Source organism: Ambystoma mexicanum, chromosome 8 (assembly GCF_040938575.1).
Source record: "Ambystoma mexicanum isolate Mex_15411 chromosome 8, UKY_AmexF1_1, whole genome shotgun sequence".
NCBI lineage: Eukaryota > Metazoa > Chordata > Amphibia > Caudata > Ambystomatidae > Ambystoma > Ambystoma mexicanum.
In genome coordinates, this window is record NC_090929.1 from 1,387,232,536 (window position 1) to 1,387,255,795 (window position 23,260).

The 23,260-nt window shown below is 44.3% G+C and overlaps 1 protein-coding gene across 2 annotated transcripts in view; it reads left to right on the top strand.

Annotated features, from left to right (window-relative positions):
- ENTPD1 (ectonucleoside triphosphate diphosphohydrolase 1) overlaps window positions 1-23,260 on the top strand; it is a 403,736-nt gene that overhangs the window by 267,678 nt on the left and 112,798 nt on the right. For both annotated transcript variants that reach the window (XM_069611514.1, XM_069611515.1), the window contains exon 3: window positions 7,298-7,415. In XM_069611514.1, the coding sequence (XP_069467615.1) occupies window positions 7,298-7,415 (118 nt within the window). The remainder of the gene's footprint in view (window positions 1-7,297; window positions 7,416-23,260) is intronic.

The following is a 23,260-nucleotide window of genomic DNA, read 5'->3' on the forward strand; positions in this document are numbered from 1 at the left end:
CATCCAAGTTTAATGTAACTAGGTGATGAAGCTAACAACTCTAGAGGGATATTCGTAGACCCTGTTGATCATCTGGAATGCTGTAACCTCGTCTATACTATATATAAACTTTATGTCCAGTTCATATAACATTGATCTACATTTTGTATAAAATGATATCAAATTTTTTTGGGGACAACATTATTTAAAAATGGTATATTTATTGTAAATCCAAATACACATTTTTATATTCATTTGATATACAAATGATTCATTTTAAAATATATTTTTATATTGAATATTACTTTTTATATACATTCTTGTATATCATTTTTATATTAAAAATATTGTTATATTTTTTATACATTTTATATAAAAAAGATATATATATATATATATTTCTGAGGCTTGTGGAATCTGCTTAGATCACATGCTGTGCATTGGCCGACATCTAGTGGAACCTCTGGAGTATTACAGTTTGTTTTTCGAAACTCGAAAATGGGCGTCGACATAGGGCGTGCCAGTAATACAATCCCTATTGTGACATCCACTGTACCCATGATCCCTCACGTGTGTAGGACCCTCAGATTGTTTTTTTCCGCCATACTTGTCGGAAGCATTGTTGCAGAGTTCCCTGGCTTTCAGCCATTCTCTCCTAATTCATCTAAAAAACCCTGTTCTTCCAATCCCACGTCGAGAGACCGAAGATCGACGCCGGTCCGAAGAACGAACAACCGTCGAGACTGCACGACAGACTTTGGGCATCGGAAGGCCTCTGTCCTCGGCCCTGGCCTCGAAAGGCCTCTGGCCTCGGCCCTGCAAGTAGGGAGAGTGGGGGGGTGGATATAATCACACTCCCTTTATTTCCTATATACACTCGCCCGCTGCCATAAGGTGACATATGGAGAGTACTCCATTTAAATTCTGCCCCAAGTGCAACCACAAGTTTCCTTCGGTTGACAAGCATAACACCTGTAATCTCTGTTTGCCTAGGGATCACCACGAAGCTAACTGCAGAGCGTGTAAGCTCTTTAAGGCTAAAACACTAAAGGACCGCTCCACTAAACGTTGGGCCCATTACGCCAGGCAGCTCAAGGCCATGGAGGCGGTGGGTTCCTTCAGTGATGGCAGCAATGCCGCCGTTTTGGCGGGGCAGTTATGGAACCACACCCGGCGACACAAGCGCTACCCACACTACTGCACCTAAGCACACTAACCCCAGCCGAGACTCGACACGCGTGTCGAGCGCTTGGAAGAAAGAGGCACATAGAGATTAGTCCACAGAATCAGTGTCCTCTGGGCGTTCCAGGTCGAGATTGCCTCACGACACACGGCAGCCGTCCACGATTGCCAAGGGTGCCTCGCTCCCCAAAGTCACGGAGGTATGGTCGTCAGAAGACGAATCCGACCTCCACCCCCAAGCAGCACACTTAAAGTCGGCTCCGGCAGCACTTTCCACATCTTCCTCTGAGTCTCGACGCCCACACTCTAAAAACACGGCACCTAGCCAACACACCCCCGAATCTCGGCACCAGGCGTCGAAAGATTCTGAAAAAGTCAAACCATCAGGGAAAACACTCCGATGTCCATGGTAAAGGGGGCAAACAGCAGAAAAAACCTTCAGAGACAACATCTGCACCCCAGGTCCAGAAAGACAAACACAGGTCCTCAGATAAGGATAAATCGAAGGGCCCTGACCCTGTCACTAAGCCTAACGTTATCCCTCCCACTCTACAGGATATGGGAATAGGAGAGGAACCTCAGCAGGAGGTTGTCATCCCCAGTTCCAGGGAATGGAACTCTCACGACATCGACAGAGTGATGAGAAGAATGTCTTCTTTAGCTAATTTCTATGATAGCTCAGAAAATAATTAGGATTTTTTTCAGAGTACCCCTGCCAACTCTACTCCTTCAGGATCCAAAGCCCCTCAGCCTCCTAGTAAGAGACCTCGTAATTAAACTCCAGCTCAGGGCTTCATTTCAGACCCATTCTCTATTCAACCTTACCACCAGTATGCTGAAGACCCAGACATACAAATGCTGGACGACCAAGCAGGGGTCGATTATTACAGAGACAACGAGGACCAGGATGAGGAGGAGGAAGACGAGGCAGAGGTCTATAATCTAGACTCACCTGTTAACAAAGAACCACCGGTCACTGACTCACCTGTGGATAATCCGCCTCTACTGAATGAGGTCTTAGCTAGAGCTGCAGAGCACTTTCACATAGACACTCAAGGGGCTCAGGAAGAGAGGGACTTTGCAGAAGAGATCATGTGGGATAAGAAACCCATTGCCCAAGCCATACCAATTCTGAAGTCCATCCAACGCAGAATTGACCCTTCCCTCCTCACCCCTAATCTCACTAGGGCTGTGAAACCCAGAATTGAAAAATTGTTCAGGGCCGCCCAGTCAGACCCACTTTATATAAGGGGCCAACTTAAGCCCAACTCGTTGGTAGTCACTACCACCAGGAAAAGAGCGGGGACATCTCTATCATCATCTGAAGCTCCCCCAGACAAGGCGAGCAAGAGGATTTATGGGCTAGGAAGAAAAGTGGCCTCCACTTCCGCTTACCAGGCAAGAATCGCCAATACCACTACTCAGCTGGCAAGCTATAATTGCCACCAGTGGGAGCAGGTAGCTGCCCTCATCGCCCTGCACCTGAACCACTAAAGGGCCAGTTAGCCCAAATTGCTTCAGAGGGTAGATCGGTGTCTGGGTGCATTCTAAAGGCGACCTTTGACACTGCAGATAATGCAGGCCGGCTCATCGCAGAGAGCACTGTCACCAAGAGATACGCTTGGCTCAGACAGTCGGGGTTTAAACCCGAGATCCAGGCTACTCTTATCGACATGCCGGTGGAATCGAATGTCTTGTTTGGCAATGCAGTAGAGGAGGCACTCAAAACTGCCAAGGATGAATACGATACCCTAAAGTCCCTGGCACAATTGACTAACAAACCCACGAACCAGAGAGGGAATAATAATAATTTTCGTTGCTCACGCAGACAAAATTCCCAGAGGGATTCCAATTACTCACAGGGGCAGGGTACATTGTGGGGTAACAACTAACAAGGTACCCAAAGTTACGGTAGAGATAACAAGAGGGGCCACGGTAGAGGGAGAGGCAGTCCAGGCTGAGGCGGTACGCCTCCCAGCAAACAGTGACGCTCTGCTCAGGTGAAGGGATCACCTGGGACAGATGGGTGCTGTCCACAGTGTCCGCGGGATACTGCATCGAACTGCTGGAGCGCCCCCGCAACCACCACCCACGACAAAAAATACACTCCCTGGACCACCAAAAGATCCTCCTCGAGGAAATCATCAATCTTCTCGCAAAGGACGCGATAGAACTCGTCCCGGGCAACCAGGTAAACAAGGGTATTTATTCAACTTACTTCCTTGTGCCAAAAAAAGATTTGACAATGCGCCCAGTATTAGACTTACGCCCTGCAAACAAGTATGTCAAGCCCCAAAAATTTTGCATGACTACGCTCCAAGAGGTAACACCCCTCCTAAAAAAGGGAGATTAAATGGCAACATTGGACATGAAAGATGCCTATTTTCATATTTTCATGTTCCCAGCGCACAGAAGATTATTGCGCTTCAAGGTGGACAGTCAGCACTACGAGTTCAAGGTGCTGCCCTTCGGTATAGCCTTGGCTCCAAGGGTATTCACCAAGGTACTGGCGGTGGTGGCGGCACACCTACGCAGGGAGGCAATCCCAGTGTACCCTTACCTGGACGACTGGCTCATCACAGGGGAGACCACAGTAATTTGCAGATCCAACATCCAAAGAACGATCGACCTCCTCTTCGCATTGGGTTTCTCAGTCAACGAGAAAAAATCAAGCCTGGTGCCAAGTACCTCCAAACAGTTCCGAGGAACTATCTTAAACACCCAAGAGGGGTTGGCCTTTCCATCAGAGGAAAGAATTCGGAACATACTACTGCAAATTCCTCAATATCAGTCCGGTCGCCAGATAAGGGTGCACAAAGCGATGTTTGCTAGGCATGATGGCGTCATGTATTTACCTGGTTCCCCACGCGCGCCTGTGCATGCGACCCATGCAGGAATGGTTGGCAAAACAGTGGTCTCAGGCAAGTGGTCAGTGGGACGATCTAGTGGTCGTTTCGCCAACACTAGTACAAAGTCTTCACTGGTGGACAAGAGAGAACCTGGCAAAGGGGAAACCCTTTTACTATCCAGAGATACAGGTGGTGGTCACTACGGACGCGTCCCTGACAGGGTGGGGAGCACACCTCCTTTACCACACAGCTCACGGTCTCTAGTCTCACACAGTGGCCAAGAATCCTATCAATCTGCTAGAGCTTCTGGCAGTCTTCATAGCGCTTCAGGCGTTCGAACCCGACCTGTCGAACCTGTCAGTGCAGATCCTAACAGACAGCACGACAGCAATATTTTACATAAACAAACAGGGAGGGACTTGTTTGCCAAATCTGTCCAAGCTTGTCCAGAAAATTCGGAAATGGGCACTCAGACGGAACATTTACCTGTCATCTCAACATGTTCCAGGGGATCTCAATTCACTAGCAGACGCTTTGAGCAGAGACCCCCTCCCGGAAGAGCACGAATAGTGTCTACACAAAGAAGTCGTAGGAGACCTCTTCTCACAGTGGGGTTTCTCCACTATAGACCTATTCGTCACAAGCGAAAACAGACAATGCTCAGGATTCGCATCCATGTTCCCCCATCCAGACTCCATGGGGAACGCTCTATGGATGAACTGGTCGGGATGTTTGCCTACGCTTTTCAACCAACCCCTCTGTTGAGGAAGGTGGTCAACAAGATCCACAGGGAATCGATGACGCTCATCGTAGTTGCTCCCATGTGGGCGAGACAACCATGGTTCCCGCACCTGTGCAAACTGCAGTGTGCAAACCCATCAGACTCACGTGCTGGCACAACCTACTATCCCAGCACGAAGGACAAACCGTGCATCCTCAACCCAGCTCGATGAACTTGGCAGCATGGCTCCTGAAATCATAGTGTTTGGCCATCTCAATCTACCACAGAGATGTATGGATATCCTAAAAGAATCAAGGAAACCAAACACAAGGCACTGTTACTTTGATAAATGGAATAGATGTGTTATTTGGTGCCAGAATAAACAAATCAACCCGGTTGATTGCACTCCTTCCAATATTGTCACCTACATGCTCCACCTGCTGGACGCAGGGTTGGTATTTAATTCACTCAAGGTACCCCTGGCGGCGCTGTCAGCCTACACCACCTCCCATAATAAGGTGTTGTGGTGGAAAGTACCAGTGGTTAAAGCCTTTATGGAAGGGGTAAAGAGACTCCACCCTCGAATTCCAAACCCACCACCAGGATGGGACCTTAATGTGGTGCTTGCTAAACTCATGGGCCCCCTCTTTGAACCCATGCATAAAGCTAGTCTCAAACCCCTGACCTATAAAACTGCCTTCTTAGTAGCCATTAAATCCATAAGAAGGGTCAGTGAAATTCAGGCTCTGTCAGTGCAGGATCCTTTCTTTACTGTTCATAAGGATAAACTGGTTCTACGAACTCACCCTAGGTTCTCACCTAAGTTCATTTCAAAATTCTGTGTGAACCAGTCCATTGAGCTACCGGCCTTCTCCCAAGAACCTAAAAGCTCTGCTGAGGTGAAACTACACACACTAGACGCGCGAAGAGCGGTCCTCTACTACGTAGACAAGACCAGACCGCTAAGGAAGACAGATTAACTGTTTGTCTCCGTAGCTACAGGCAGAGAAGGAGATTGCGTCTCTAAGGGTGCCATCTCCAAATGGATAGTCAAATGTATCCAGCTGTGTTACTCCCTGTCAGCTAAAACTCTGCCTGTTATGCCAAGGGCCCACTCTACAAGATGCACTGGGGCCACTCTGGCTTTCATTGCAAATGTACCCCTTGACACCATTTGCAAAGCAGCTACATGGAGCTCTATTTACACCTTTACTCAGCACTACTGCATTGACACTCATTCCAAGACATATACTCAAGTGGGACAAGCGGTTCTAAGACATTTATTTGCTCATGACCCTTCCCACATCCCACCTCCTTCTTCTAACACTGCTCGCTAATCTATGCACAGCATGTAATCTAAGCAGATTCCACAAGCCTCAGAAGGGATACATTACTCACCGTAATCGTATTTCTGATGCTTGTATCTGCTTAGATTCACATGCGCCCACCCTTCCTCCCCTCTGAGAGAAGGCGCATGGATGCTTGTAGTCTTATCTATCTTATCTGCTTGGATACTCTGTACTCATGCTAATCCTCATGCTACCTCATGGCAGAAAAAATACAATCTGAGGGCCCTACACGCGTGAGGGATCATGGGTTCCATCGATGTCACACTAGGGAGAGTATTACTGGCACTCCCTATGTCGACGCCCATTTTTGAGTTTCGAAAAACAAATTGTAGCTTCCACTAGATGTCGGCCTATGCACAGCATGTGAATCTAAGCAGATACAAGCATCAGAATTACGATTACGGTGAGTGATGTACCCCATATATTAAATAATTTTTGATATTGAATCTATTGTAACTTAATATCAAATCTATATCCATCTATACACGCTAGCTCCTAGCCCATGTCCTTAAAATTATAACAGAATGAAGTCATCTATACTCCATGAAATGTATATCCACTTCCTATCACATTAAAGGCCAAACCCACTCTGACATCATTGCCGCGTCATGCTGCAAAACCCTAAGCTCACAGTCCCTGTCTTTAGAGCTCACTTCAGCCTCCATTGTTGACCTAGAAGCACAGTCGTCGGCTGCTCCCATGTTTCTATACATTGGACATAAAAAGATAGCAAACATTTTTTGACACCTTTTTTATATAAAATGTATATTCACTTTATATCAAATTGATATAAAATCAAACCTGCTTTATATTAAATCGATATCAAACCATTTTGATATTCGATTAATTAATATAAACAGCATATTACGTTTGTATCAAAACACTATCAAAAGTGGTGGGGCTAAAGACCCAAAGGGGGCGTGGCCACCTTTCAAAATGCACTTGATATAGAAAGGTGGCCCCATTAACTAATTAGAATGAATTGATTGCTTTTCCACTGATTAAATGAATTCTGGGCTTTAAGGCATAGAGGAGAGTATGTATAGGATCAAAACATGAAAGAGGTGGCGCTTGGCTGCTTTTGGGGGGTGCAGTCGATGACTTTGTTCTTGTGATGGTTATACAGTTGTCTACTACACTGAACAATCTCTATTTTTTTATAAATTGCTAATCTACAAAGTTTGTGCAAGACTGATTCCTTCTTTTGTCCTCCACAGTATGGTATTGTGCTGGATGCTGGCTCCTCCCACACCAACCTGTATGTTTACGAATGGCCAGCAGAGAAAGAGAATGACACTGGAGTGGTGCAGCAAGTGGCAGTGTGCAAAGTTGACGGTAAGACACCATGACGCTGAGGGAAAGACTAAGGCTTATCTGTTCTGTGACTTATATGTGTACTTCTTGCCATCCATATCTGGAACTGTCTGGGAATGATGGGATCAGATTTCTGATCGGATGTATCGGCATATGCGCAGGAAGTATGAATGTACTCTTTGCAGTCATAAAGCATTTTTATTCTTCAACAAAGGAAGAGGCACATACAATCGTACTTTCACATGGTTACTTCTGTTATTTATGAATCCTCAATAAGTTATACTATTCCTTTTTGTGAGTATGCGTTCAAATGCAGAGTAAACTGAAAAAATCATTGGTTTAGAAATCTCTACATCTGATCACACATAACACGTTGCCCAATGTTAACACCCTTCACAATGGTCGCGAACCAAAGGTGAGATTTGAGTTTCCAGCGTCGCGGCGCAGTAAGATCTGTTGGGTTTCAGTGATATTTTAAAGCCTATTGAATAACATTGGATAGCAGAACAAAGTTGTTCAAGCCATTTATGATTCATCCCAAGGATTCTCACTTTTACCTAGAATAAATGAGGTTGCAGAAAGACAGTTGCACCATGTCATTTATGCAAGCTACACACCTAATTTTGTAAATCCTGCTTCTCTAGGTAGAGCTAACTGTAATTAAGCATGGAGACAACAAAAGTTGTGTTGGGCTGGTCACTTTGCAGTTTTTAAAAAGGTGAATCATAGATCTAGTGAAGAAGGAAAGTTGTGTTACGGTTTGGGGGTGTTTGGTTGTATGAAAAGTGATTGCGGCAAAGTGAGCGAAAAAAACAGCCTGCATGCGATCACTTTTCATATGATCAAATGCGCTTAAACCAACCCACACTGCACAGCCTAATCCCCCCGTCCCTACTTACCTCTTTTCTGCCTGCCTGGTGACTTCAGCCCTGCAGCGTCAAATCCGTCCCTCTAACGCGGGTCGGATCCGACGCTGCAGGGTCCCTTTTTCTTTTACCTTTTTTTGTTTTTCCGGGACCCCACCTCCAATATTAAAGAAGCGGAGGACATCCCTGCATCCCACGCTCCATATGCTCGGTATGTATTAGCCTAATTGTTCAGTTTAATTCGATCCAATGTTACTGACCAAATTCGGTCAAATGTAACATTCGGTCAAATTAAACTGAACAATTTTATACCTGTGTTACACATCTAATGGTTCACATTCTGTAACTCAACAGCCACTCTGCTTAAACAGCTCTCAAACGTGGCGCTCTAACTTTACACTGCTTGCCTGCCATTCCTGTCTGATACCAAGGTTCAGTCTTTCATTCCCCACGCCTTCTGAAAATCTGTGTTATGATCCACCATCCTGTAATATGTGCCAATGTTGCACTTTTTGCCACCACCTATCTGCCTGCTGATCAAGCGCGATGGCCGCTAATTTTGCTACATTTTGAAATTGTCCCTCACTTGCAAACTGTGAGGTTTGCATCTCCTAAAATGGCCGCTGTTGGGTTTGCCAAAATTGAAAAGTAGAGTAATCTGCCATCGCACCGGATTGGACAGCTTTTACCCATTCAGCCTATCATGGGAGATCAGCAGGTGTAAGCCGGACCCCGACAAAGCCTCATGACTGAGCCTGACCGGGATGCTGTGCGTCTGCCAGGACCCCGGTCTGACGCTCCTACACCTTCTACAAACTCCTATGAACTCCCTCTACCCACTCCCTTGGAACGCTTACTCACTGCCACTTGCATGGTAAGCACCTCTGACAGAGTGCGGAATGCTCACGGTACGACTGTCGATATTACATACCGCTCTGGTGTGGCACAATATACTGCTTGTCCCTGTCTAGCATATTACGAACACAGTTATCTTGGACTGTTGTTTATTTCTCCTCATGATGCATGTCGCCAGTGTGTAAGCGTTGCATGGCTGTCTACACACGCACCGACACTGCTCAACTCCTCGTTGTATTTTAGCCTCTCATCGCTATAACTGTATATCATTGCGTTCCTCTCATGCTTGTTTACTAAGCCTTAGCAACATCTGCCTCGCACGTATGCTTGTCACCTAGTGTTTACTGCTCCCAGCAGCTCCTCTTATTGCAGCCGACCAGTGTCCCGTAGTTCCACTTCTTTGCCCGCTAGAAATGAGGAAATTGTATGTTGCTTATCTGCACGTCATAGCCCTAACCTGTTGTAGTCCTGTCAGCACAACTGCTCTTTATCAGTTTACTCATCTGTTACCTTACGACCTACCTATACTGCAAGGCTGAATGTATTTATGTCTACACTGTAATATGGTTACTGTTGTTTATGTTGATAATGCTGGAAATGTTGTTTTTTAACTGAACCATCTAGTATAATTCCATTATACCCACCTCGCAGCCCAAGCGTATAGACCTCTAGCCTCCTTGCTAACTGAACTTGGACATGACCCAACTTTGGTTAACCACTATTAGTATACTAACTAACCTGGCTGTGCATACTCCAAAGACCATGGGAGACCTTGCTGATAGCATTACTGCACCAGGACTATTCAAATATCCACAATGGTATACCTATCCCCTAGAAACAAAACAGAGCCGCTCTCTGTCTATGGCCTTAAAGCTGGCATGCTCGGACAGTATCAATCCCACCACCTTCCTACCTGACTTTGACCAATACGCGACTAAATCATTGACATTGACTGCACATAGACCAATTAAAGACCAAGCACTAATGCCTAACCAATGGATAAAGCTATATGCCCTCAAACCTACACCTAACCGACCTTGCCCAACCACAATTAGAAATCTGAGGCTTGGTCACAGACTCCCTAAAGGATGTCACTTAGCTAACTTCAGCCCTCACCGAACTACACCCAAACCTGAAATTGTCAAGAAAAAGGTCACCTTTTTAAAACTAGTTCTCCTAGCTAAAACAGCAAAGATACCAAACTGCCTTCGGATAACAACACCACTACCATCAAAGGAGGTCTTATCAATGCTAGGTGAATAACAGCCCATGCGCTTGATGTTAATGACCTCATACTGACCAACGACCTCAACTTCCTAGCTATTACGGAGACGTGCCTCCAACCTACATCTGGTCCACTGCTCTCACTAGCTATCCCAGACCAGTATACTATTATCAGGCAAGATAGAACCTCAGCTAAAGGCGGTGGCTTTGCCATCATTGTAAAAACTTCCTTAGGCCTGAGGCAGGTCCCTAAATGTCCACTCCGAAGAATTCCTCATTCAAATTACCTTTATCGCCAACACAAACTATAACGGCTCACCTGATTTACAGACCTCCTGGCCCTCTATCCTCCTTTGAGGAAGACCTATCGTTACTCCTCACAAATAATGCCAAATCAGGCTCTCAAATCCTGTTCCTAGGAGACTTTAACTTAGGACTATATGACACTAAGGATGTCAATGCATTAGCTATCAGCAATAGCATCGCCGAATTAGGCTTCACCCAATGGGTCTCACAACCCACTCACAAAGGCAGACAGACTGAATCGCAGAGTCTAACTGAAATATTAACATCCTATCTAACCAGCCTTGCACCTGGACAGATCATCATGCCATCCTCTTCACCTTACAAAAGAGTACCAACCTTAACTCTGACAAATTTCTGGCTCCTCCCAGACGAGCCAGAAATATGCGAAATATAACCGCTCATAAGTTACTCCCACTTCTTCAACCCCTCATGAACTCCTCCACCACCAAAGAGGATAAAGATGACCCTATGCATCTTGTTGACCTCTATAATGCAACTATACTTGACACTATCAACAAGATCGCACCACAAAAACTGCGCAAAGCTAAACCCCACACCCACATGAACAATTGGTTCACCCCTCACCTAAGAACCCTGCAAAAAAAACAAAAGAACCATTGAAACCACATGGAAAAACCTCCCCTCAACATCCAACAAAGAAAACTTCACAACAGCCTCTGCCACCTACAAGTCTGCGATCTACCTAGCAAAATGTGACTATTACAATGACAGGATCCAAAAGGCTAAATCCAACACTAAAGAATTATTTAACCTACTTGGAGAGCTAGAATCACCCATGGCTCCACTTACCTCATGCTCTAAGGATACCATCTGGTGTCATAACATTCAAAAAGCGCTCTCTGATAAGATTGCGCTCCTACAAAAGAAAATTGAGACTAAATAAACTAACCTAGTCAGCAACCTTCCCCAACCGACAACCCAAGCTCTTGTACCAGATCAAACTGACCTGTTCAAATTCTCCTCTCTTAGCATTAAGGAAGTTGAGGAGATAATTCTGAGCATAAAACCTTCTAGATGCATGGGTGATGTCTGCCCAGTATCAATCATGAAAGAAACAGCAAAGGAGCTTGCACCCTTCATTACCTTGTTAATAAATGCCTCATTTACAACAAATTCAGTACCAACTAACCTTAAGGACGCCTGGGTCATGCCCCTCTTCAAGAAACTGTCCCTCGATCCAAATACCCCGACCAACTACAGATCGATCAGCACAGTGCCCTTCCTTCTCGAGATTATCGACAGAGCAGCCTACCTGCAGATCCAGCATCACTTGGAAAGTAAAAACGTACTAGGGTTCATCTATCAGGTTTCCGTTCCAGGCATGGCACTGAAACAGCTCTGATAGATCTAGTAACCCAAATAGAAACCATAAAAGATGAAGGCAACCTTGCCCTTCTTCTCTTACTAGATCTATCAGCCGCCTTTGACCTTGTGGACCACAAAATTCTCTGTAGCCATCTCTCTTCGGCAGCCCACTTCTCCAATGATACCACCACCTGGATCCAGTCATTCTTCAACAACAGAACTACCAGAGTGTTTGCCCCGAAGGCATCCGCCTTACCTGCCGCTGTCACCTGTGGGGTCCCACAAGGCTCTTGTGACTCCCCTATGCTTTATAATATATTTACAAAGCCTCTATTCAACGACTTTTACCATATGAGTATCTCTTATACAAACTACGCTGACGACCCCCAAATTCTTATCCCCATCACAGGCAATTAGATAACGGACTTCAAACGACTGAATGACATATACCTCATCATCCAAACATGGATTGCGCAACACGGACTAAATGACGACAAGACTGAGTTACTCCTGGTAGGAACCCAAGCCAGACTTAACAGACTTGACAATCAGTTTAACACCTTCTACATTGATGGCAACAACATTAAGGTCTCGTAGGATGTCAAAACCTTAGGCATGTACCTTGACTCGGCCCTCTCTTTTAAAAAGACAAATTAACGCTACTGCATCCACCACTGCATACACCTGTAAGCTCATCAATGCCTGCAGACCGTTTCTGACTTCTGACAACTGTATTACCTTAGCCAGGGCCCTTGTACTAACCAAATTAGACTACTGCAGTGCCTTATATTTAGGCACTAACCAACACAATCTAAGAAAACTGCAAATCTATCAAAATAATGCGCTCCGAGCAGCAACCAACTTCCCGAGAAAATTCCACATCTCTGAGCTGAGACGTAGTGTTCGATGGCTCTCAATCAACCAAAGAATCAAATTTAAGACCCTTTCACTTCCATACAACTGTTTGCATAATCAAGCACCCATGTACCTAAGCGACTAATTCAAACATTATACAACGGACCGACTGGCTATATCATCTCATTCTAACTGCCTCATCGTACCTAGGTCCAAGCTCCAAAAAGCAGGTGGCAGAAGCTTCCCTGTACTAGCAACCATAACTTGGAATGCCCTACCCCCTAGTATCAGACTGGAACCTTCCTACTACAAATTCCGAAAGTCCGTCAACTACTGGCTCATCATGAACGAAGATTAGCTTTCCCCTACTGCCCCAGTCTCTCACTTTGGGTATAGGCTCATATGTTTTATCCTGTAAATACATACCTATGCTTCTCACTAGACTGCGCTTCGTTTCCCGCACTTCGTTCAGCGGCCTCCTTGCCGCTGGCATGCTTCTTGCTCATTGCTGTCTCTCCTCAACCTCCGATAGACTGAGTCAGTCTAGACTGGCTTCATTGCCATGTCTCCCTCTCATTAGCACCAGCCTCTGTGGTTGGGAGCTGCCGTTGCACTGCTTCCTTCAGCATTGTGAGTGGTGGGAAGTTGTTTCCTTGGGTCAGATAACCTGGTGATCAACACAGATGACAGACTTCTAATGTTGCTCAGACTGCTCCCCATAAAGGGGTTATTTCATCACACACGATATATTAAAAAATGTGCACTGCTACTCGCGACAGTTACTGCTAACAGAGCTTGTAGCTGGTGCCTTGCAAAGAAAGTATGAGAGGGCTAATTTATTCCCTGGGATGATGCTCCCAAGTCTCCCAGACGGGGCCAGAGCAGAAAGGAAATGAAACATAAAGATGCACTCTTCAATGAGAGAGTGAAAGGTCTGCAGGAGAATGGAAGCAGAGGTATTGGGCGTGACTGACGTCTGCAGTGTGTTAGACGTTTGGAGGACTGCAGACTCCAATCCGCTCTGAGCCTATTAAAAGCCAACAGATAGTTGTATTTATTCCACTTCCAGCTGGACTCATTTATGGTATACTGCACACCCGCCCATCAATGCCCCTCCCCTCCACACCTGAGCTGCCTTGACTAATGGGGAGAAAGAATATGCAATGCAAAATCAAACACTAATTGGAACATGTACAGGATTGTTGCAATTCAGCAGGGAAATGTGCATTAGCAATGGCCTCTGCAGGTGGGTCCCTTTTTCACTTTCCCTTGTTGCCACTGTCAAACCATGTCTTTCTATCCACGTGCAACAAGGATCTGGGAATTGCAAATGATGGAAGGAGAATGACCAGGAAATCTGCTAATTTCCCGAAGTGAATTGCTAACGAGTCTGGGATGCATGCACTGTGGTTCAGAGTAAGCGCTGCCTGGGGCATGAAGACAGCAGGTGCTCGTCTGTCTGGTTGAGAGCAGTCTGCAACCTTTCTTTAACTTTCCACAGTACTGTGCCCAGTGGGTCCTGCAAGCATGTTTGTTCATCAGGGCAAAACGTGTTGCAGGAGAACCGTTTGTCATGTGATTCTAGAAGGCGACAGAATCCCTGGTAATGTCTCAGAGGTCTCCAAAAGGCCACACACTCCTCTCACTTGGAGAACACATCCAAAGGCCAAAAAGGACACATCAACACCACCACTTGGTGCTGGGGCAGCTCTATAACTTTAGTTTCGCACTGTTGCTGAACCCCTGCAGGAGGTTCTTCATGTGGAGGGTAGGAAGAGATGATGAGCAGGAATTCTATAATTCGGTATGAGGATACCTCAACGCGTCCCAGAAAGCAGTGTTTGCAGCTGCAGGAAAGCAAAGAGAAGCATATTAGCAGTGAATGAAACCGGCCACGCTCAAACAAATCCTCTACTGCTGTTTCGGCACATAACTAAGCTTTTTCCACTGTTTTTTTAAAAAGGATTTAGTAAACAATTCAAAATATCTAGTCCATTAATGTCAATTGACTTCACAAATATTGTACTGATTTTTAAAAACGTGGTTGTATGTTCACGATCCCCTTTACATTTCAATAGTTTTTGATACAGCTGGATTGTTTATTATAAAGACTTCTTTTATATACTGTCAAAGGGTTTTCTTAGACCAAGAAGCAAAACAAAACCAACCAGTTTTATTTTAGCTTGTTACAACAGGGCCAAGTGAGATCTTCCCAAAGAAACAAAGGGGTCAGTATGGTTCCTCTCCTTGATGTACGTGAGCCCCTTCCTCTCCTCTGAGGCCATCCCACAATGGTATCTCCTGTTTTACAGAATTTCGGATTTCCAGGCCTCTGGACTCTGTCCAGTTTGTAGCAGTCTATTCAGATTTTGTCACCCCGCCAGGTGGTGATGCAGGCTTTATGGTGACCCAAACCCTTCTTTGGATGTTGATCTTGTTGCATGCTTTCTGTCACGGTTTATTACACGGCACACGCAAGCCAGGGAACTCCTTCCCCTACAATGAATGTGGCGCACAATAGAATGCTTTTTATTTTTAGTACACTACAGATTCTGTTTAGAGTAGGTCTCCAACCCGTCTCGCACCCAACTTCACCAAATACCCTGTGTCACAATGGACTAGGAACCGGGCCGGTGTGTATGAATAAAACATTTAGTCATTTATTGTTTAATGTCAAAGGAAAATCCACCAATTACAACAGCCATTAATGTTGTGGCAACACAAAATGCAATAATCTTTACAAAACAACCAGGTTAAGATCTACTGTCACATGCCTGCCATTCATGTCAACACGAAACCAAAAGCCAGGCCGGGGGTTTAAATGCCTGCCATTCAGGTGAAAGGGACTTCTGTTTGGGGCCTTTAAATGCACCCCACATTTCTGAGGTCACGTACCCAAAGACTCACTTGGGCATGAAGTCATGCAAGCAGGCTGGTCAGTGGGAGTAGTTGGCAAATAGAGCTGACAAGGGGTTGAATCTTGTCTGGGCTTCTTCCTGGTTGTTTACCTCACCTCCCGTCTCAAGATTGCCTCCTTGTCACAACTGTGTTCCTCCTCCCACTGTCTGGTCCTGCCTCAGAGTGATTAGGCCTGCAAAAACCTTTCTATAAATTACAAGGCTGTTCTTCCTTAACGATTGTTTGCACTTGTGGATTATAATTGGGTGAGACCTGGAATCGGTGGTTGTCCTGAGTGCACCTGGGACTGCTTTCAGTTTAATGGCTAAGCCTATACATGGCCTGTCTATCATCATGATAGTTATCTCCCCTCTCTCCTGACCATCCCTAGTGCTGCCTATGCTGAACCGAGGTCTTCTATGTTTCCAGTATGTGAATAGAAAGCTGGCATTGCATTGGTTAAGCCATTTACACCGTTAGTTACCTTCAGAATACTCTGCACGGTGAAATTGTATCATTGTATCCCCAGCATGAGAATTTTCTCCAGAGTGCAATGCCTTTTTGGCTTTGTTTCTTTCTTTGCATTCTTCCCTTTCAGGAAGCCGTTGCCCATTTACCAGAGGTAGTATCATTGGTCCTGTTGGCACTGGAGGTGCCACCTCCATTTTGCCCCCAAGAAGAACTCATTCTTTTAACTGATGGCCAGATTCTAAAACTCTGACAGTACTGCAATGCAAGCGCGATATAGTGGTCTCAAGAGCAAAATACACTTGAACTGAACAGCGTAATCATCCTGCATACTGTACTATGACGAATCTGTACTCTGTACTCTGACGAATCTGTGGATCTCATCCCTTGGGGGAGACCTTTCCCATGGGGCCAGGGTGGCGTGTCCACAGAACAATAGTCCCCCTCAGGGTGGTGTACCGGGGGAGGATTACATGGGAGAGGAATTAGAGACGACCATCACCTGAGAACACGGTATTTCTTCTTCCCAGCCTAATTCTCCTTCCCTCTGCCAAACTGGTGCCAATATCTTTTATTGTAAAGGCAGCCAACCTTGTATGATAGACTTGACTAAGGCACCAGAGAACATATTATTTTTCTCCATATAATTCCAATGCAAGTACTGTGAAGAAAAAGATGACCAGGGGTATGAAGATCACTCTAGTGAACAGTCTAATCTTTCACAGCATTTGATTGGTCAAAAGGAATACAAAATAACAGAGTGAAAGCAAGATGTGGTGAGCCACCCTCTGAGGATGAAACCCTGCAGATGGCGAACCGGTGAGCAGGGAAGCACACCAGGAGACGCCTTACACAGATGCTAATGGGAGCATAAAGGTAGCTAGGGAGAAGAAGCTACTATGTCTGTTGCCTGAACAACCCTCCTGGTGTCCCAAAGTCTGGGGAGCTGCTGGACAGAAGAACCACAGCCCAAAAAGGAACAGTGACTGGTGGAGCAACTGCAGACAAGAAGAGGAGATCCCTGAATGTGTCTGGAGATGGAAAGCACAGGCCGAGAAAGGAGGAGTCACTGTCAGAGACGCCGCTGACCCGAGGGAGTACCCGAACACTACCAGGGCGTCGTAGCTGAGCACCTATACTCAGAAGATGTGAACCACAAAAACAGGTATGCGGCAGGCAAAGAGGTGCTAGAGGTCTGGGAGGAATAGAGGAACAACTGCGGAGTGCAAGAGATACTGGGTCCCTGGGACTAACAGAGAGAGAAAGAAACAAGTATACGCTTGGCAGGAGAGTAAACCAAGCAGGCCGGTATTACTGCGAGTCTGGGACCCGCACATATCTGAGAACCAGAGAATAAGAGGGTCTGAGACCTTCAGAGAAACAGAGACAGTCCAGAAGGGACTATATGCTTGCCAGGAGAGTAAACCAAGCTATTGTGAAACCGCATTGTGAGTCTGGCACCCGTACCCATATGAGAATCAGAGAATAAAAGGGTCAGCGACCTTGAGAGAAACAGACAGTTCAGAAGGGCCTATATGCTTGGCAAGAAAGTACATCAAGCTGGCGTAATTCATCATTGCAAGTCTGGAACTTGCTCCCATATGAAGGTCTAAAAGTAAAGTGAAGCGCATTCAAGAAAGTACGGGATATGGGACCCAAGAAGAGGAGAAGAGAAGATTATAACGTATAGTCACTTTTAATTTCCTGGAATATGTTTGGCAGGAGAGTGATCCAGACGTAAGCCCTCCATGAACAAAGAAGGGCTGTTCACGGGAAAGCTGGAAACTTTTGTTGTGCATCTAAAGTAAAAGAAACTAAATAAGGGGGAGAAAAGCTCCTGTTTTACCAAGTAGGATAACAAGAAATTCAGGGGAAAGGAGCTATTCCCGAATCAGTGGAATTTTACATTGTGAAAAGGGAACATTTTTGTTTTCTACAACCCAAGACAACTTTCTGTTCACAAGGACTGTCTTCACTTTAGTTCTGAATATATAGCATCCTTGAACATTTTTTTTTTTTTATTTTTTTTTTTTATTGTTTTATCAAAATATGATTTTACAATTTTACACTTTTTGTAGTTAACTACAAAGGATGATCAGAGAAAGACATGTCTTTGTTTTCTGTTTTGCAGACTTCTGTTTTGCTATTCATTGTTCGCATTTAGTAACTTTCCGTCGATGTGTTCTAGCATTTTTGCAGTTGCTATTTGCCACGTTGTTTTGTCTCCCCCAATGAGTCTGCACCACCACAGTTGCTCTTCTGGCAGTGCGCTGAAACCTGATATCATTGGCAGGTAGCACTGTCTGAGTGATGCGGTCGCTGTGCATGTCATGAGTAAGTGTCTTATTGTCTCTGTTGGGGGTTGTGTGTCGTTGGAGCAGAATCTGCAGATGTTTGACTGTGATTGTCCTCGTATGTGTCTTATTTCGTTTGTTTTGAATAGGTTAAGCCTAGCGCGTAGGATTAAGATCTGTGCTTGCCTGTTTGGAAATTGCTTTATATAGTTTTGTAGTTCATTTCTTTTTGCAGTGAAACTTGGTAGGTGAGCGATGAGTTTTAACATCGAGGTGTCATCGATCGTTTTGGCCCAGTCCAAGTCTTTAATCTTCTTCAGCACTTTGCATGGATTTGTGATAAGTTCATCTTCATCTGAGTTGATTGTCTCTAATACTTTTTGATTTTGCCTTTGCCAGTTGGTTATCATGTTGCACGTGTTGTCGTTCATTTCTTGTTTAATGATGCTGAAGATTTTGTTTTTGCTGTCCATTCTGCATTTGCGGTATAGCATGACTCTGTTACAGGTTGCGGCGCATTCCAGGGATTGTAAACTAAGTTCGCGTCGTATTGCTGTCCCTGGGGTCGAATTCGGTAAATTGAGAACTTTGCGCCAGAAATGAGCTTCTAGTTTACACCAGACTTTCTGTGGAATCATTGGCATGGCTTCACTGCCGTATATGATGGTTGGTACGACTTTCATCTTGTAAAAGTTTATTGTTGGTTTCAGGGAGAATTTTCCAAATTTGCTGTTGATTTTTTTTGCTTGCGCTGTTAGTTTGTTCATTTTTGTGTGTAATTCCTGCTGCATTGTGGTCTCATGGTGAGAGCTGTCCATGTGGACTCCTAGGTATTTATAGTTTGAGACCACTTCGATTTTGGTTTTGCCCAAATGCCATTGAAAGTTTTCCTTTCTTGGATGGGATTGGAAAATCATGATTTTTGTTTTATTAATATTGATTTCCAGGTGATTGCTATTGGCGTAAATTAGAAGGGCATCAAGTTTACGCTGCAGGCCAATTTGGGTTTGGTCAAAAATCGTTAGGTCATCAGCGTAGAGTAGGTGTCCAATTTGTGTTTTACCTAATGTTGGTGGGAAGACTCGTGTTGGACTTTTCATATTTTGAATGTCACCTATATAGGTGACAAAAAGTGCTGATGCTAATGGGCAACCTTGTTTGACTCCTCGCGTGGTGTTTATTTCGGATGATAGGTCACCTTCACGGCTGAGTCTGACTCTTATGGATGTTTCCTGGTGCAGAGCTTGGATTGGTTCTAACAGAGCGTGGGGACATTTCCATGCTTCAAGTTTGTTCCACAGGAGGGATCTTTCAACTCTGTCAAACGCTTGTGAAAAGGCAATATAAGCAGCAAATAGACGGTGCTTCTTTTCTAGGGTTTTTGCTTTTAATATACTGCACACTAGTATGTTGCATGTTGTACCTGTGTGTTTCTTGAACCCCGTTTGCATTTCGTCATTACATTCTGCAGAGGCCGCCCATCTTTGGAATCTCGTCAAGAGTAGTGAGGCGTATACCTTCCCCATGACATCTAGTAGAGCGATAGGTCGGAAGTTTGTTGGATCCGTGAGACTACCTTTTTTATAGATTGGTACCACAATTGCTTTGGACCAGGATTGTGGTAGTGATCTCGTTTCGTTGCATCGCTTAAAGATGACGCTTAGCAAGGTGGCCCATTCCTCTGGATGGTTTTTTAGTTCTGCATTACTGATGCCATCTGGGCCTGGCGCACGAGAGTTTTTCAGTTTGTTGATGATATCGATAATGTCTTCTTTTTTGTCTAAGTTCAACCATTGTTCACCTGTTGGTTGTTGTGCCTGTGGTTTTGCGTTTAGATCGGATTTGAAGACTTTGCTGAAGTGACTTTCCCATGTGTATTGACTGATATTATTTAGAATTTGATTATCCTGGGATTGTTCAACGTTGTGTATTAAGGACCAGAAGTTCCTGCTATTGTTGTTGATGAGCGCTTTTGTTATTTGTTCGGCGTCCTCTTGGTACAAATTGTGTCTATATGATCTTACCCAGGCTTTGTATTTTGTTTTGATGTTTTCCATCTCTGATATGCCATTTGTGGGCGTTTGCTTGGAGGCTGTTCGAAGGAGTCTTCTGTATTCGCGTCTTTTATCAATTAGAACTTTGTTGTATACGTGCCTTGGATTTTTGTTTGTTGCATTTCTTTTTCTTTTTGTTGATTGTATGTACGGCAGCAGTAGGGGTTGGTAGTCAACACTGAGGCATGTCGCTGATGTGGTAAAGGCCTTGTATTTTGCTGTGATTTTGAGAATTTCAGCACTGCTTAATTTAATTCTGGTGCCTTTCGCGTTTGCCTCAATTTGTATGTTCATTTGACAGTTTTTGTTTGTTTTGAGGTTCCATGCAGTTTCTAGCAAGTTGTGGTCACTTGTTGGAGTGTGCCGTACTTTGAAAAATTGTAGGCGTTGCAACATGGATTTAGATACATAGATATAATCGATCGTGGAGGCTGAGGATGCTCTCTGCCAGGTTGGTATTCTATCTATTTCTACGAACACTTCATCCAAGTTGTATAGCTCATTCGAGTCGGTGAACTTTCGCCAGATTGTGCCACGGTATACAGACGCCTTTTGTGATTCCGTTGCGTTCGTATTAATTTTTTGGGTGACATTTAGATCTCCGCATATCAGGATGTTTTCTATGTCGTGCTCGGTTCTTATTGCGTCAATTGTTGTTTCACAAAGGTTTATGAATTTTTTTGTAGTGATTGCAGCTGGGTTCCAATAAAGGTTTATTATCGCCAGTTTTGAAAAATCTGTCTTATGATTTGCGTTGCTTTGCCAGGCAATTTCTACTGCCAAGATTGATTGATTTGCAATCATCGTTTGTACAATGGAGGCTCCATAACCGTTTCGGCAGGCTATTAGTAGACCTGAAGTTGGACGTCCTTTGGATCCTCTTGCAGCAGGGGATAGAATGATTTGATAACCTTCTAGTGTAGGAGTTTGCTGCAACCAAGTTTCCTGTAGACAGATTATGTGGAATTCTCCAAGATTGGGGCCTCCCGGAGCAGTCAGATGTGCATGACCTCGTGTGTTCCATGAACATAACTTGATGTCGTTGTTGATTTCTGTTGGTTCGTTGCATGTGACTGCTTCCGCTGTCTTGAATGGCTATTGTTTACGATGTAGGTTTAAAGCTCGTGGTAACCAGGCCCAGATTCCTGTTTTGTTGCTTGTGTTTGGACTTTGTTTGTGTTGAGCAGTGGGTGTTGAGCCGACTCTTTGCGTACAAGTTATTTTTGTGGTACCATCTATGGTTAATTTCTGTTGTTGCGTTGCCGTATTTTCTTTCTTCGTTGTTTTGTTGTGTACTGAGTCATTCTTGGTTTTGTAGTGCTCATTTTTGCTCTTATCATGATGTGATCTTTGATGTTTTTTTGATGTTTCGAATTCCATTATTACTTTGTGGTCTCTCTGAGGGTAATCCTCTGTGTCTTTTGTGACATGCTTCTCATGTTTCGTGGTTAAGGGTTTGCTTTCTGTGGCATCGGTCTCTCTGATCTTAATTGATTCAATGCGTTCTTCGTGTCTGTAAGTTGTGAGATCTTCCACGTGGTAACCAGAATTGTAGATATCTCTTTTGTTGTTTAGAATTTTTTTGAATGTTGTTAACGACGTTAAATGCGGTATTGTAGCTGCCCCATGTTGTGTGTGCCATGGTTCGACGATTTTCAGGTTGTCTGTGTGAAGTCTCTGCAAGTCTTTAACTTGACGTAATATTTTTAAGACCGTTCTTCGATTTAAAACGATCTCTTCTTTTATGCAACTTCGTTGGGTCAGTCTGATGAAATATCTTGAGATATTTTTCGTGGAATATAACTCGTCATTTTCTTCAGGTTCTGTATTTCTTGTTTTTGAAGCATGAGATGCTCGTTTATTCGTCTCGTTCTGTTGTTTAGTTCTTGAGCTTAGATTGTATTTGGTGTTATTGTTGGATCTTCTTACTTCGTAATCTCGTTTCTTGGGTGTTTCTTCGTACACCTTTGACTTTCGTTTTTTGTCCACTTGAAGTTCTTGTGTTTTGTTTTGTACTTGTGAAGTGGTTATTGGCTCTCTATCCATTTTCTTATTCTTTTTTGTCGACAGTTCTTCTGATTTGTTTCTGATGTGGGTTGTTTTGTCGATGTTCTTGCTTTTGTTGGTTTCTGTATGTTTGGTTGTGGTATGTATTTGCTTATGCTCTTTTTTGTTCTCACGGAATGCTGCATACTTTGTTAAACGATTTCGTTTTTGTTCTAAAGTTTCAAAGTTACATTCTTGCAGCATTTTCGCGTGATTTTCTTCTGTAGTTGTTGTAGTTTTTTGTTTCAGTGATTGTGTTTGTTCTGTTTTTTGATTGACTGTGGTTGGTGTTATTGGTGAATCACTGATTTCATCCGAGTATGTGCTCAGATTCGTTAGGGGATCTGTTAAATTCAGTTTATCCTTGAAGTTCTGGTTTTTAATTTGTTTACTTTTGTTGTTTGTTGCACTTTCTGAGTTACTGTTTTCCCCTGTTGTGGTGGACGTTGAGCTACTCGTGTTCCGTTTTGATGCTGCGACTGGTGCTATTGTTTCAAAACTTGGGTTCGATTCTTTTTCTATGTTCTGATTATTGGCGGTGGCTTTTAAGACATCCTTGTTGGTGCAGGTTGAGATTGTTTTTGGACCATTATTTGGTTTGTCTTTTCGGCCAGTTGTTTCAAAAATGCCAAATGAGGGTGTTACAAGTCTGGTCACGCATTTGTCATTGGCGT